Source organism: Oryzias latipes, chromosome 7 (assembly GCF_053564925.1).
Source record: "Oryzias latipes strain Hd-rR chromosome 7, Olatipes_Hd-rR_3.1".
Classification (NCBI taxonomy): domain Eukaryota; kingdom Metazoa; phylum Chordata; class Actinopteri; order Beloniformes; family Adrianichthyidae; genus Oryzias; species Oryzias latipes.
The window spans coordinates 10,123,987-10,140,978 of record NC_136243.1 but is presented as its reverse complement, the minus strand read 5'-3'; the positions used below and the strand labels follow the sequence as shown (position 1 = coordinate 10,140,978).

The following is a 16,992-nucleotide window of genomic DNA, read 5'->3' as shown; positions in this document are numbered from 1 at the left end:
GACAAACAGCTGTTGCTTTATCGTAGAAAAAAAAAGATAAATGGGAGCGCAGGGGCCACAAGAGTTGGAAATGTAAACACAAAACTCCCTGCAAGCATCCTTAGGTGCATTTATTCCCGCACATATTTGTGGTTCTCATTAGTTCTGGTTAGCTGGGGCTTCCTCTTCTGCAGCTAAAGGCTGGATGCATCTCAGAAGACAACACACGCTTGACAGTAACTCATAGGTATTTTATTACACAAAGGGAAAGTCTATCACAAAGTTATCACGGAACATTTAGCAATAAATATGAAGACTGTACACGACGGTGAACCGAGACACTGTTGGTTACTACTAAAAGAAACCATGTGGCAAAGACACTGCAGCAGTCACAAACACACGGCGAAAGAAAAACTACAAACAGATGATCATGACACGCAGCAGGCCGCCGCACAAACCACCCAACTCAGTCCACCTCCACAGTCACTGAGCCAAAGTCTCTGGACCTCCTATGAATGGCCAACAGGGAGTAAAGCCAAACTGCATCGTTTTAAATGTCTGTAGGATCCCTGTGATGGGTTTTTTTTTGTCCTATGAAGAGAAAAAGGCGGCGCTCAGAGCGGCTGAGGCTTCAAACGGGCCGGCAGTGAGCCTGCAACCCCGTGTCCATTCAGGACAACTTAAACACCCCCTTTTCATTCCCATCTTCTCCCTTTCTCCTGCTTCTTCTCCACATTTTGCTGCCGCCCCCTTCGGAGTGCAGGGGATCTTAGGATGGGCCTCCCCCTCCCTGCGTCTCTTGGCTGATGGAGCCTTCTGTCGGGGGGGCTGGAGAGGGTCCTGGGTTTCCTTCTGAGGACAAAAGCAAATATAAGAAAAGTTATGGATCTAAGGTTTATATTTGAGGGCAAACAGGGCCAGGGATAATAAGCAGCGTGGGACAAAGAGCAGAATCCTGAGGAAGGAACTGGGACTTCCTGAAGCCACACAATGTCAGAAGAATTCAACTTTCTGTGGTCGTGGGAAACGGACTGACTCAAGAACATAGTCTGACCCGCTGATAAGCCAGCGCAGCATTCGGGTTCATGCAGACCTTAACCCATTTTACTGGTTTTGGATGGGTTAGAACTTCCTGAAAACCTTCTTTTAATTGCCCAGTTAAGTGCAGGAAAAGCAGACCCACTCCTTTTTGTTACTGCAGTGTGCACTTAAAGGATTGTGTTTCAGTACATCTCCATAAAAGGCTTTTGACATTTGCACGTCCATTTCCTGCCGGCATCAGCTCTGCGCACAAAAGCGGGTTCCCAGGGCCGTGCCGCGCCATTACTGACCTCCGGCCTTCAGATCCATCTCCGCCATGTCTTTGGAGAGCTCGCTTGTGCTGCCCACGGCTTTGTCCTCTCCTGAGATGTCGGGCACGGCATTCCTGCGGCCTGTGCGATCACAGTTGATGAAGTCTGAGTACGACGTCTCCACGTCCATCATCTGTCCATGACCTGCGCTCTCATTACACCTGTCAAAAGGAGTAGAGGGAAGCATCAGCTGCAGCTGACAGCGATCACCCCGCTGTGCAAAGGGCAAGCCCCTTTGTTTATGAGGACACTCACAGATCCTGGAGAGCGGAGAAGCAAAGGATTGCACAGGAACGTAGTTGATAAGAAATGCCCTTCCTGTTTCTGCTCAGGGACTGACGGCACCACCATCTATCCTAATTGGTCGGACCTAATCAAATCAGGAAAAGTGGCGTCTTTTGTGTAGCGACGCCTCTGCTATAGTCCATTGGTCTGAGCCAGAGGGACCGCTCTTGAACAGGAGGGCAGCGTGGAGAACGAGCAGAGAACAAGAAACACAAACAGAGGTGGAGCCAGAAGTTCCTCTTAGCTTCATTAGCAACTTGTTCCTCTTCTGCTTCCTGTTCTCACTCTACATTTAAGTGGGTCAGGAATTCTGCCAGAGTCCTTAGAGAAAAGAAAATCCAGCTCTAGGTAAGAGCAGCAAAGTCGAGCTGAAAACACTGAGGCAGATTATCGCATTGTAAATGAGATCCGGAGAGTCCACGGCTGAACTGCTTACATCCACACACTCCCTATCTATTAGAGCGATGAATGCTAACAAACATGAGGGGGAGTGAGCACAAGACCAAGATGGGAATAAAAATGAGCTGGCAGACATGCTGACCCGGGGCCAGCCTGTTCCCAAACTCCTCCACTCACATTGTTTCAGCGTCACTCAGCCGGGCCTCATTCTCCTTTTCTTTCTCAAACGTGGGCTTTCGTCAATAAGGGAAGCAGACATCCTGGTTCTTTGGGAGGTCAGCAGCTGCTGCAGCCGCAGACAATGCTGCGGGGAATGTGAAGGGCCGCTTTTCAGCGCCTGCAGGTGAAAGCTGCGCCCTTGGAAATGTCAACGGTTCTGGACAGCTGGCCTTTTCGCTCTGTGTCCAAAACACAGATGGTTGTGTGATCCTGCGATAGACTGTCATCTTGACGGTCAGCTCGAAACAGTCACGGGCAGCCAAGTCACTGCAGGACGCCATGTCTCATGAGCTGACGCCCGCAGACCTGCCGCTTTACTCATTTTCAATTCTTATGCGAGTGGATCAGATGCTGCCCGTGTGATTAAGGAGGCGATTTCACCCTCAGAGCTCAGCATCTGTTTGGACAGCCATATTCACAGAACGCTCATGAAAAACGTTTTCCCCAGAGCTGTGGGTGGGTTCTGGTTTGAAAACATTGCATACGAACTTAAACCAAAACTAACCTACCAGATATTTTGTTGCAGCCTTTGATAAATCATCTCATCTTAGTCAGAAAGGGTATTTTATATGTATTTGAAATGACAGGCATCCTTTCCCAAATACCCACCTCTCTAACCATTGGGGATTTTGGCTTCTTAGAGCCAGCGGGTACTTCCTGTTTGAAATACGAGGGAGGAGGGGTCACTCATTCCAGTTCTCATATACAGTCAGTGGTCCAAACATGATAACCCCCCTCTAAACAAGCATTTGAGACTCCTCTCTATTCACAATAGCACCTATGATTGAAAATGTCCAACAATGGAGGACGAACAAACTGCTTTGCATTTTTATTTAACTTACTCATCATTTTCTGAAAAACCCCTTAAGTCAACACAAATGACAAACCCAGGATAAATAGCAGAACTGCCTAGAGGAGTCCGGTGAAAGCACAGAAGGATGCAGAAAGCCAAAGCAGATCTTGCTAGTTTAGCTCTTGCTGAGCAAAAATCTAATTTCTCATTTAACCTAATTGCCAGCAGGCAGCAAAGAGTGCAGTGGGATAGTCAGTAACAACATTTGGCACACACAGAATGAGGTTGTAGGGTTTTCTGATCCCGTGTAACACCAGAAAACAGAGACACTTTGCAATTACCTTTAGAACAACAAACCAAAGGCTGATCCACTAGCATTACTTTGAAATCCCTTCATCTTTCTGAGGGTGGTTCCTGTGACTTCCAAAGCTTCCATGACTGTGAACCACAAAGTGTCTGTGCCTCAGTGAGCTGGGGCTGCGATGCTTTTAAAGCTCAAGAAGTGAAGTATCGTGGTTGAATGTTAATCCTTTCAAAATAAAAGTTTGTATATCCTGTCACATACTGTTGTCATTGCCACTGTGAGTAATGCTAAGTTTACATAACTTTCCTAAAGGAAATAGATTTAACAGTCATTGTCCAGCGTGGTTGCACAAAGTAAGCCGGAAAAACAAAATCAGCAAAGGCAAAAAGCAAAAATGATTATGCCATGGTCTGTGTGAATACTCAATTTTGATTGGCTGCTGTGTGCCCAGTAAAGTGATAATGGACAGCAAAAAAGAAGTTCCAGTTAAATAGCCTGAATATTCGACAATACTACGCTGGCCGCCAGTAAGTAACAGTAGGTAACTTAACCTGACATTTAGCCCATACCGCTTTCCTCCAGTGGTTCGACCTCATACACCAGCTGCAGCAGAGCAAGGTGGAGGCTCTGTAGAAGTTACCATGACAACGTGTTACACTGTGTATCAAATAGTCCACTTCTTGTGAAAAAGAATTAAGGCAAAAAAAAGTACGTACTAAAAGTTGATATAATACTTATTTCTTTTGTGACCATGGCATAGGCCATAGGCAATGCCCCTTTGAGGTGGGCACTGTTAGAAAGAAATGAACTTTGCATTGTCCATTAATTTCTGATAGTGGACACCTCGTTGGGCATTATCGTTTCCTTATAATACATCTATCTGTTTTAAACAGGGTTGCTGGAGCCTATCCCAGCTACTGTTGGGCATAGGTCGAGTATACTCGACACGTTACCAGTCCGTCGCAGGGCGGTTATATCACAATTTGGTCTAAATAATTCAAAATGGATCACATGTGAGGAATGTAGAGTTTTTGTTTATTGTCAGTACAAATGCCTTAGAGGTTGTTGCAACAGGAAGGGCTTTCTCAGTGCAGCAAGAAAACAGCAAAAGATGTTTTTAGGACAAAGAGAGAGAAAAAAGCATCACTATCACTGCCACTAAGCTGACTAAAACTAATGTAAGGAAACCCCCCAGCCTTTTGGGGGCTCTGATGCATACAGGTGTGTAGAGCACTGGGAACGCAGAGTTTGCAGCAGAGGGTTAATCCTTTCATCGGCTAAAAGTGATGGACTAGCACACGCTCTTAAAATGAAAGTCATTACTTGTTCCGGCATTCTCTGTCACAGCCATTGCACCTCCACAGTGGACGCTGAGAGACTCAAACAGCTCATCTCATTTCTGCAAAAAAAATAAACCCAGAGAAAACATTTTTCCAAATGTCCAACTGCTTGTTAAGTCAGTGCCTCCCACAATCTTGAAATAACAAAAAGCTATTTTCTCCAGTTCTCCCCCATTGTGATTTCTTTAGACGGAACTTTAACAGTGGGATCTATCAAAACAACAAGCCCCAACTGATAACCAAGCAGCCTCTCTCATTTTCTTGTCCACCCGCCCAGCGATGTGGATTAGCAGTCCTGTCTAATTGCGGTTTGTTTGCTAAATTAGTCAGCTTGCCTGCACATGTGGATCAAATCTTACCATGGCATCATGCACAGGTTTCCATGGGAGAGGACTCTGAATCCTGCTCCCTGGCACATGTGTCAGTCTCCTCAGTCTGTGTGTTCAGGCTCAGCCCAGCGGGGGGAATCAGCTTAACTGGAGAAGCGTTTTAAAAAATACTTTAACTTCCATGTAACTTGTTCTCGTGAAAGTGGCTCGATTGAGAGTGAGGGCTACTGTTGTTGACCTGCCGTCATTTGAATTATGCAAAAAGTTATGCAAAAAGATTGGAACCAAGACTGTTGTGGAAAACAACTCTTACAACGCAAGAATGACAACAAACATAAAGGCCTTATGCTGCATTCACACCGGATGCGGTCCGTGCGTCTAATTTATGTCTGCCACCTCTCTTTTGGCGGACATCCAATTTCCTGCTGCACGCCTGCCCCGGAGGCCTTGACACCCGGCCGCAGAGCATTTTTCTGGACTTCATTTAGTCATTCAATGCCACATCATGGGGTTTATACGTTTTGGAGAGGCACGGGCAAGTACGTCACCGTGTCTGGGTTCACCAGATCCTTCAGAGACGCTCACAGTACACTGAATTTCACCATTTAATGCAGGAGCTGCGCTTGGATGACTTCCGTCTGTCTATGGCCCAGTGTCTGACAAGCATTGACCCGACAGGAAACTATAAACTAGAGGATCTGATTATTACCGTCTCAATGAAAATATGAAAAACATCATAAGCCCATGGAGCAATCACGTCCGCTACGATGGCACCTGTGGCAGCTCTCTGTATGCCAGAAAAGCCTGGCGGCCCCGGGTCCGGCCAGACCGCGAGTGCCGTCGTAGTGGGCGTGATCGCTCCAGCTCCATGGGCTCTGAACAGGCTGGAAACCTGCCCAGGGTGTATCCGGAGACTCGTTTTTTTTTCCCTTTGATGAAGTCGCTGAAAAGCTCACGTGCCCAAAGCTGAGTCCCTGATTGGTTGAGGCACATCGTCTGTACATTGACTTAACAATGAAACTTGACGTGTTTGTGTGTAACATCCTAAGGGCCCTTCCCAATACCCCACACCCCCCACTTACAGTATTTGACCATGCACTTCTTATAAATATGATTATTTTCCCACTTTGGCAGTTAAATACGACAGAGTATTAGGGCCACCAAAAAAAAAAAGTAAATTACAAGTTTTTATCTCGTAAATTTAGGAGAAAAAACTCGTAAATTTATGATATTAAGTGGAAGTGAGCATGCAGAGCAGCAGGTGAACGCCGCACAGCAACAGAGCAGACCCACTAAACTCAGTTGAACAGGTGAGCTGAATGTTTATTGATAACGTTCCAAATATCTGGAAGCTCATTTGTTTGATTTACAATTTATTAAAGTTTTATTTATTGATGGTTGGTTTGCAGGATCCCTGCAGCCCGATGAAGCCATCGCTGTCCCTGCAGCTTTCCGCTTCAATCCTTTCTTCCTCCACCAAAATCAAGATCTCTACGTTTGTGTGACGCTTCCGTCTGAGGAGGAGGATCACTTTTTTGGCATTTTCAATGTTCTAATGCTAATATAATAGACTATTTTCATTCATCTTTGTTGTTTAATGATATAACGGGACGTTTAGTTCCGCATTGGTGTTCGGATCTGATGACAGGTTCATGACGTAAGGTGACAAATGAACTTCAGGGTTTGTGAATGAAATGGAGAATAAAAGCTCCAGCGATCCTCTGCACCCAAACGTGTCTCTGAGCTCCTTATTTTACATATGAAACTCCGCTTTACTGACACTGAACCCCAGAAAGCCGCCTCTACTGACAATAATCTGATTTTGACTCGCCAAGGTTCAGAATCTCTTTGTTTTAAACCTATAATAATCCGGAAATAAAGCTTCACAAAAGGCTCCACGTCTTTCATCTTCAAGCGATGCTCCGATAAACGGACAACTTCTGTGTTTTCTCCTTGTTAATCTATGACTTTTTTCTCGTAGATTTACGAGATAAAATGTCGTAATTTTACGACTCCGTCGTAGTTAAAAGACTGTGCTGTTTTTTTTAAAGATATGAGTTGACTTCAGTGCTAAAGTGTGGGAGTAAGTGAACTCTTTTAAATAATCCTTGCAGCCTTAACAGCACTTTGAGACGGATTTCTAGACCTCGGTCAATATCATTTGGGGGTATAGGGTTGTTTTGTATAATCCATAATTTTGCATGCATTTCCTCACAGGTCATTAACACAAACTTAAAGGTAAATTATTTCATTTTTTAGCCTTTTAAAAAAAAAAAAGAAAGAATGTATACAAAAATGAAATAATGATTTTATCATCTGAAAAAAGGGCTCTATAATCCAGAGAGGATTTGTGCCTATGGAGGCCCGACATGAACACCAACCACATGGGGCGAGATGACATGTAATAGGAGAGGTTTGTGGTCTGGAGATATGGAGAACAAAAGCCTCTGAGATCACAGAGGGAATCCGAGTCAGTGCAGCTTCTTACACAGGAGCCATTAAGACAGACAGCCTCACTCCTGTCCCGCTGGAGCCTTTTAAGCCTGATTTGTGTGTAATAAACTCCTATTATCTGCAATAATCCATGCAGAGACCAGCTTCTTTGCTTGTGCTGAGGTCCATCAAGGCCCGCTAGCCAGCTAATTCCAGGTCTTTCGACTAGTTTTGCTACAATTATGGTAAATTGCGCAAACTCTTCCTGTTATTTAGGGTTACCTGTTTAACACAGTAACTTAAATCTTCCACTAACTCTTCACTTAAGTGCTGTTCTTCCAGAAAACCACCTCTCCATCATAAAAGACTAACCCGCATTTAACTAACATTTTATGAATACATTATTTGAGAAATAGGACATGAGAAATCCCTGCTAAAGTCTTAGGAGACAGATCTGCTTCTTATGACTTTCTAAATGTCTCTGGAATATGAGAATTTTTAATGCACACCTTTAGAAAATCCTTAATTGATAGGATAATAATCTTCTATGAATTGGTAAGTAACTTGTGGTACTCAACTGTGCATAACAGTAGCGTCGGATGCTCTCATATTGGCATTGAAACCAGCCTATATGGAGATCCTGAAATGCCAGTAAAATCAGGAAATCATGCATGTTTGCTTGAGGAATTAAAAATAAATCCTAGTATTTGTCAGCAAAAATGCTGCTAACATGCTCTTTTTGGAGATTCATTGATTTTTTTAGTCCTTGGTTATTACCGTCTGATAGCTGTAGTTAGTCATTTTTGTTGTGTAAACAGTTTGGACTCCTAGAAGTGTGTTTAAGTTGAGCACATTAAAAAAGTGGAGGATGACTTCCCTGGTCCATTATACAGGAACACCTGGCTATAATGAATTTCACCTTTTGCAATTTCGCTGATTTTTTTTTTGTGCATGCCTTTTATTTATTTATTTATTTTTTACAGTACATTGTGTTCTGCGTCCTGAATTGCGGTAGACCATTGTTAGTGTCCTCTGCGCGCATCTCCTGTACAAAATGCATTCGGTTTACCAATTTTACAAAAACCTTTGGTCGTGATCAGACCTTTGCTTTTATTCTATAATATTGGACTTATATGTTTCTGAAGCTTTGAACGTTGAGAGTAAAAACAAGGGAGAAAAATGTGAAAATGCTCATGTCTGTCTGAGAAAAGTCTATAAAGTTTAATGTGTGTGGGTTTTACAGCCTTTAACAACAACAGTAACTCTTTATCCTTTCATGCAATTAACGCAATTCCAGCGGATTCTAAAGAGAAGAAAAGCAGGTTTGATGGGTAACATTTCACATTAGTAATGTGTTGCACAGCAGATATGAAAAGCCGCTTTTCTCTGTATCAGAATCGGCTGATTTAGCGCAATCCACGTAAAAGGTCGATGAGTTGCGGCATGTCAAAGAACGTGTGTTATTTAGGTACCACCAGGGATATCTCTGGTGTTAACGGGTTAAAACATCTCAAATAATTCTAAACAAAAAAAACTACAAAGATGAGTATTTTGCAGATTTTTTCTATTGCAGGTTATTTTTAGAATGCAACTCCCACAACAAAGGAGAGGAGACACTGTTTTGTCTCTCAACAGAAACCATGTTTAGTTTAAGGAGTAAAAAAGCATTAAATTATGTGTGTGCTGTTTTTTGTGTATGTTTACATACTATAATTATTGCTTAGGGTTTTAACTAGTCCTTTGTATGAATGTCAACACTAATAACAGCCTTAAAGCTGCGATGCTTACTGTGATTTTGACAAGCTGGATGACAAAACTGGACTTTGAAAAGTGGTTTGAGAGTTTTTGTGAATGAAGTCAGCAAGTACAACAGAGGTTGTGATATAACAGAAATCTACTTGTTTTCTGTGAACAATTATGTTTATTTTTATAAGTGTGTATTTATCTCTATAGTAACCGACTGCAAAAATCAGCATTCACAGCAACATATGCTCATCTTCCAGAATGTTTTTCTTCTTTTATCAATTATAACCTCACTCTCAGAGCCACGATTTCATTTAGCCAATGTAAAAAGCTAAAATTCACTTTAGCAGTTTGGTCATTTTAATGTCGTTAACTTACTTGCCACATCTGCAATCTTTTGATCCTACTTTAAACATTGTTTGAATAAATAAATTAAGTTTGCTGCATTTACGTAGGACTTTTTCCAGAAAAGACGTTGCATTTGTTTTTAAAAAGGACCATTTAGCATTTCATAACATTTACGCTTTTTCTACAACTTTAGGATTTATTGAAGTAATAGTTAGTATTTATCTTGGTACTTTTAACAAGTAAATTGCCAATTTTCAGCATATAAAATAGCAGCTATAAGCCATCTAAATGTTGTTCAGCTCTTGTTTAGCAGTTGATTTGTCATTTTCTCAGTGTTTTAGCTATTTTAGTTTATTGCAGCGATTCCTGAACCTTTATAAATTATTCAAGACTTTTAAGCGACATGCTTTAGGTTCATTCTGTAGTTCAAACAGTTTGGTTACTTCAGTTTTCACACTTGAATTTGCAATTAAAAATCTTTTATTGTTTTTGGTTTACTTTAGCCATCAACCTAAAGCTAAAAAAATATACAGCTACAATTGATCTAAAGCACGAATTTGAGTGTGTGTCTTTTAATGATTGAATAACATCCATCTGTCAGTTCTTTTGCCTAAACAAAACAACAACAAGCTCGACATGCTGCATTAATGAACTATAACTAGAGCTGCCTCTTCTCCTCTCAGGTGCCCACTGAGTGACGCTAAATGTCTCAGACAAATTCATGCAAATCTGTTACCCCTGCAGGGCAGAGAGTGCCTCTCATCTGCCATGGCATGTCGTGGTCATGCGACGTCATCCAGCTCATGATGTCAACAGCTGCTTATCTGACAACAAGTCCACTTCACTGCTCTTCCTCTCATAAATAAGTGAACCCCCTGACCCTGTATATTTTCCTCACATCCTTCCCTTTAGGTGGGACCTTGGCTGGGTGTGAAGACTTCATTTCCCCTGGTGATGGACATATTGCATTTGCTGTTCAGCAACACAGATGTTTAAACGTTTTCCTGCAGGGGAGATGAGAAGATGTTGTCTCTACAACTTAACAGAGGCTTTCAGCACCTCTCCTTTTCTCCCTGGTACCATAAAGCCTCAGGCTCACCGCCAATTCACGGCAGAAGTCCCCATCTTCAATGCGAGACGCGCAGAATTATCACTGGTAACACCGGAAACTCGATTTAATTTTCAATCTTCTTTTCCCTGTGCACAGATACAGAGAGTGATCACTGCCTCTCTCATAAAATCGCCATCTTATAGTAGCGAGCCGAGCTCCCACGCCTAAAGGCATTAAGTGTCAGCCGAGTAACAGCAGACAAAGAGCCTGACCAGCGCCATTAGCATCAGCTACAATAGGAACGTCTTGAAGGAACAAATGAATAAAACAAAAGCGGCCCTGGAAGGTTGCTTCTTCAAATCTTCTGTCAAATCAAAAATCAATCAGGTCAGCGCAGACTGCATGCAGAGCAGCAGCTAAACTTCATTTAGGTGGCTTTGCTGTAAGACGTCACACGAGAACATGTTAAGAAATGCACGCAATACTTTAATAGCCAAAACATTTTAATCATTTCTTAGGTTATAAGAACTAGCATTTTATTACTGATTCTATTTGAAAACAAAGACCCTTTTTATCAATTAGCATGCTTGTTGTAGATAACTTCTCTGTGAAACCAGATAGGTTTACGCTTTAATTGTGCAGCAGCTGTATCTCAGGAACTAGAAGGGTCCCTAGGCCTGATGATGAACCTGCACTGACCCATGCTGGTGTGTAATTCAGCATTTGGGTGAAACAGAAAAGTCTAAGCTACTCTGCAGAAAAATGCATTGAGTGCTAAACAATGAATAGGAAAAGATCTTGATGATTTCAGATAATCTACAATTATACAGAATCAAATCATCTGAAGATCATAAACCTGTTTTTTGTTGGGGCACCCATTAAAAATCAAGGATTTTTTAAGCAGAAGCCAGAAACGCAGGTATACAGGCATTTACATAGGCTTTTCATTAAAAGTGGCCATTTAAATGCGAGTTTTGCCGGTGTGAATGTAGCTTCAGACATTTAGAAAACTCAAAATATCTGATGAGGTAAAGTAAAGAGGCAAAATCCAAAGGATTATAGGTCTAGCAGAACTTGCTGTTTTTTGCTTTCATTTGTGCTTTTTTTGCTTCCTGGAACTTGTTGAGTAAAATACCCCCCCCCCCCCCCAATACTGCAGGATTTTTTCCCGGCAATTTGGTCAGCTTCTATCTTTAGTTTGCTCCTGAGAGCAAATCCAATGAGGATGTGAACATATTTAGCAATCTTCCGAACTTTTGCACAGAGTCTGTGGGATTATTATGTTTTTGCTCTTGCAAGTGAACCCCACCAGATAATTTCTTTTGCAAGCCCACTTCTCACAGATCCGTTTGCTTGTTTAGTTCCGGCCCAAGTTTAGGTCAGCTTCGGCACCAGTCAAAGAAACCTAAATTAGCAAGGACAACCAGACAGACTAAAACAGGCCAGACTAAAAACACAGAGACTCTAAAACATATTTTGAACCCAAGAAAGTCAAACATAGGACACATTGGTGTTGATGAAAACTAAGTAAAAGGCTTGGCATCTTTTAAAACATTCTAAGCAATGTCTTAAAGAGAAGAAAGTGCAACATTAACACAAAGTCAATAACCCACATACTAAGCCAATGGCAGCTTCTGTTACAAAATATTCTACATGGTTTTTGACTTTCTTCAGGATTTTTATTTCTACTTTTCAGTTTAACCCTTGTGCTATCTTAGATGACCCCACCCTTACTTTGACGTGTTCTCCCTACCATGACAAAGGTGGATAAAGGTGGAAAGATTTCATGTAATCCATGGACACCAGTGAGGTTCACAAATCATTGAAGAAAAAAGGTTCAGAGCACTGTCTAGTGGGTCTAGATGACCCAACTCCGTATGTTAAAGTGCCTAGGATAGAACAAGGGTTACAGAAAACCCACACACTGAGGTACATGCACACTAAATATCTGATCATTGTTGGGTTTCTTGGGTTATGGGAAGTTACAAGAGACCATGCAGACTAGAAGATTTAATGTCCTTCATTAAGAAACGCTGGCCATCTGATATTGACATTTCCATGAGTAGATTTCTTCTCAAAAGCTGATTCGTTTCCTTTACACAGTCGTTTGTAGTATTACATTAGTGGGCTTTTCTACCGAACAACGGAATAAGAAGATGTTGGAGTCAAAGTACCAATGAGTATCCAAAGCAATTCATGTTTCTTCCACGTGGGGAAACGGCGTACAGTAAACCTCATGCTACAACCATTACAACGGGTGAGTCAAGGTTTTGTAAGTAAAAAGAAGTTTAAAAGTTACATCATATTTTCTACAAAATAATTCAGACTAATGTGGACCAGTATTTTTTTTTGAGGATTACAATTCCAAAGTAAAATTGCAAATATATAATTAATTCTAGTTAACAGATTTTTGTGGACATCTGAATAAGTTGACAGCTTTTCAAAGTACTCTAAGTTCAAAGCATTGTTTGATTAGTGAAGAGAAAAGCAAAGTCATAAAACAAAATGTTTTCCTCTTTTGCTTTTATGAATTACTTAGCTGCTCCATCAACTGCGCTTTCCCATTAGCTGACGAAATTATTTATCAAGTAGTCATTTCAGCTTAAGTGTGGATAGCTTTGCTTTTCCGATAAATGGCCAATGAACTTTTCTCCATCTGGCTGCACATTCTAACAAGGGATCAGAGGGCGAGAGCAGCACGGACGTTAAAGAAACACGAGTCCATGTGGACACAAGAAACATATACAAGATGAATATAAGAGAGAATTTGTACAGTTTGTCATTTTTGTTGACATGAACTAAACGGGAAGGTGTATTGCCTATAAATAACCATGTGCTATATTTACACTGTATGTGTGGTGCCCTCTTTCATTTCTAAACTTTTACATGGGATGTTACCTGCAAAACCAAACCTTATTTTCCCAGAATTTATGTACGAAAAATGTATTAATGGTCTATTAAATATCATTTCAAAAGCACACAAAAACATAGATCTTGCAAAAATGCTTGTTAATCAAACAAATACACACGCATAACGCCTGAACTTTGAATCGGAAGTTAGCTAATTGATTATGAGAAACTAATGGGCATTATGTAGCGGTGGGAAATCTTCAACTTCAGACTCTACATAAAGGATCTGTATATGTAGAGTTGTTTGCAAGAAGAGATATATGGATAGTATCAAAATACCCAGGCTGATGGGAAAAGGAATAAGATGGAGTGGAAAATTAAACTGTGTTTCCTCTTTCTGCAGAGGGTTGGACTGAGAAAGAGACAGCTGAGAAAGTAATCAGCAAAGCAGACTTGGCATAAATGTTCATTGTGATGAACCGAAGAAGTCACGTGACTAGAAAAAAAATCTGCAAATTTGTGAAACCGTGAATATTGAAACATGAAAAAGTGGGGGACCACCCTAAATCACTAAGTAGAGTGACCCCTCCCCTCGCATTCCAAACGGGAAGTACCCGTTGGCTCCAAGAAGCCAAAATCCCATAGACTTCTATTGCGAAATAAACAGCTATTGCTCAGTCAATCCTGTATCGCGGAAAAACGCAGACAGAATTGGCTGAATTTAGCTGGAGCCAAAGGTAAGGCATTTTCTATAGGTGACATCACACCTGCTTTGTGCAGTGAAATAGCGTCTATGCTTACTACACAACCTTAGTAATTAACGTGGGTGTAAAGATTAATGCCTTAATCGAGGAATCAATTCATATTTTTATGAAAAAATTGACCAAATTGACCAATAACATCGTTTCAATATGAAATAGATTGATTATAATCTATCTTGGAAAATACCATTTGGATTGAGACATGGTAGGATTATTTTAGTTTAGCGAAAAAATGACCAGGTGCATCACAGCGGACAACACACACGTGATGTCAGTAAAAACTGATCAGTTCATCATTCCAGTCTAATGTGTGGAAACACTTTGAATTTAGCAAAGACGTGACCATTCAGTGTGCTAGAATGTTCTAATAATGTTCCTATTGGATTATTTTAATGTCTTGACTAATTTTGTTGTGGAAACCAAAGACTACGTAAACAAATCCCTACAGTCTTAGTTCAAAGGAAAACAAAAGTAGAAGCTGTCGGCGATTAAGTGCTTAAACCTCAAAACTAAAATAGCTACTTATAGATTTAGCTGTAGACATTTTATTATCTTGGATCAGATCTATCCATCCTGATGCAGTATCATATAGATATAATCGGCTGCAGAACACTTGTGCTGCATGAGATTTATAAAAGACAAAAAAGTGGGTCACAGATTACCCCTGAGCAAAATGACTCGTAGCCCTCTGACCTAGTTTGTAACTTTACAAGCATGATACAACACAATCTGTTGTTGGGTCTTTGATGCAATTTCAAATGTTTTGCAGTCCACATCATCTGTGAAGAACATTTGCAAGGACATATAACAGAGACTGATGTCTCTTCATCGTTAATAAAGAGCATTGCTGAATGTGATGTGTGGGTACTCTTGATTATTCCATGAATGCGTTTAAAAGTAGAAACATTTCTTCAATCTGTTTATTGACATGTTTTAATTTGTGTTTGTGTCTTGGAATACAAGCAGCAAAATCTTTGCTTTACATTCATATTACTTAAGTGCTGTCCTGTGACAGCAATAAAAACTTATTCATAAACAATGTTTCCAAAGATGTTAATTATATGTGTTAAAAGAAAAACTATATAGTATAGTTATAGTATAGTTACTAATAAGTAATGGTACTTCTCATCCTGAATTTGTGGTCTTTAATGTTTGGGACCCCTTTGTCTGATGCAGGTTTTGCATTTTAAAAATGTTGACAAACCATTAAAACATTTAAAGTACTTAACATTAGCATTAAATGGGACAACTTTTTTTTTAGATAAAACAACTATAAGAAATATAACTGCTATCATTATTTAGCCAATTTAAATGTGATCACAATTCGTTAATATGTGTTGAAAAATAAATTGTGTCCAGTTCATAAGATTTGCATATGATTCGTTCTAAAAAAAGAAAAAAAATGAAAAGTGAAATAAAACCCATGAATCCAAAATGTATTTTTCTCATCTACATCTTACATGTTGGATGTCTTGTTAACATATTTTAATAAGTTATGAAAACATTTTTACAGTTGTAACCATTCATTCCTGTTGGGAACACTCTGAAAGTTAAACTTAAACGTCTTTCACTCTGGTACAGTGTCAAAAGTAATGCAGGCTATTCAAACTATATTCTTTCTTTAGGAAATAAAACATTATTATGATATAAAAGAACTCACAAAATTCCACTATTGTTTGACCTCTGAATTCCATGTTTTGCATTGCGGCAGCCAATTACCCACTTCTCAATGCACGCTCCATCATATTTTGGTTTGAATAACAGTTACAAAATACCATTTTTTGTAACCAGTTGGTTGTAAAATAGAACATTTAAAGAACCTTCAATAAGGCTTAAAGCATAAACTCACCTTGTGAATCGGAATTAGTAATATTAATCCTTAGAGACTAATAGGCCAATATATACATTTTAACTTTTATGTAAAACAGATTTTTTGAGTTCTTGAAAAAACAAAAAAGATGTGGATGTATTGCATTTATTATTTTAGGGTTTAAAAGTAATTATGAGTGAAGCAGCTATAGTTAAAGCAGAGATAGTTTTTAGGAATTATAATGGCATCTTAAAGAGTGTTTCCCCTTTGTACACATCAATCCCTCCACCATTTGGTACAGCTCAGTTACATCACATTCTATGTGAACCTTTCTTGGTTGGGCAGATCTACTTCCTGGAGGCACCACTGGTTGCCTGGACACATCGCCGGGATGACAACGGCCCAGGAAGCCTTCCAAATATTGACTCAGGCCACGTTCACATCTAACATTCATCAACTGCGCCAGTCAATTTCAGAAATGTTTCTTTAAGCAAGTATGACACAACCAACAAACCAGGGAGTCTGTCAGGACTTTCAGCTCCTTCACAGGAAACTCGCCTGACAAAGGAGCAGAGGAAAGAAATCCATCATAACTCCTGCTCTCTCTTAGCTTGATAAAAGCAGACCACCAATCAGTTTGACAGAAACATGGAACCCAAAATCAGCCACACACACACACACAGAACATCACACACACACTTTGCTAATCCACTAAATCCTCTCCTCGCTTAAACAGATGGCAGCGACGCCAAATAAACAACATTGAAAAGGCAGATAATACTTTTACAAGAGAAAACAGACACTTTTGTTAGAGCAGGTCACTTGGCAACAGCTGGGTCGAACAACACAAGATCCAGTTAGAGCATTATTGTGTTGCTATGAGTACAGAACCACACAAACACACCAAGCTCAAGTGACAATGTTCAGCAGCAGCAGCAGCAACAGGCTACTTTATGGCAGGCATAAGGTGCAGCACTGGCCTGTTTTCTCATCTGT

At 40.5% G+C, this 16,992-nt stretch overlaps 1 protein-coding gene across 2 annotated transcripts in view; it reads right to left on the bottom strand.

The window, feature by feature from the left end:
* Window positions 1-209: 209 nt before the first annotated feature.
* pkig (protein kinase (cAMP-dependent, catalytic) inhibitor gamma) overlaps window positions 210-16,992 on the bottom strand; it is a 38,020-nt gene continuing 21,237 nt past the window's right edge. The window contains exons 1-3 of one of the 2 annotated variants that reach the window (XM_020704905.3): window positions 1,587-2,140; window positions 1,311-1,492; window positions 210-831 (exon numbers count right to left, since the gene is read on the bottom strand). In XM_020704905.3, coding sequence (XP_020560564.1) covers window positions 749-831; window positions 1,311-1,464 — 237 coding nt within the window. In that variant the 5' untranslated portion in view covers window positions 1,465-1,492; window positions 1,587-2,140 and the 3' untranslated portion in view covers window positions 210-748. Of the gene's footprint in view, window positions 832-1,310; window positions 1,493-1,586; window positions 2,141-16,992 lie in introns of those variants that run through there. The other variant, XM_078950193.1, reaches the window with a different exon arrangement.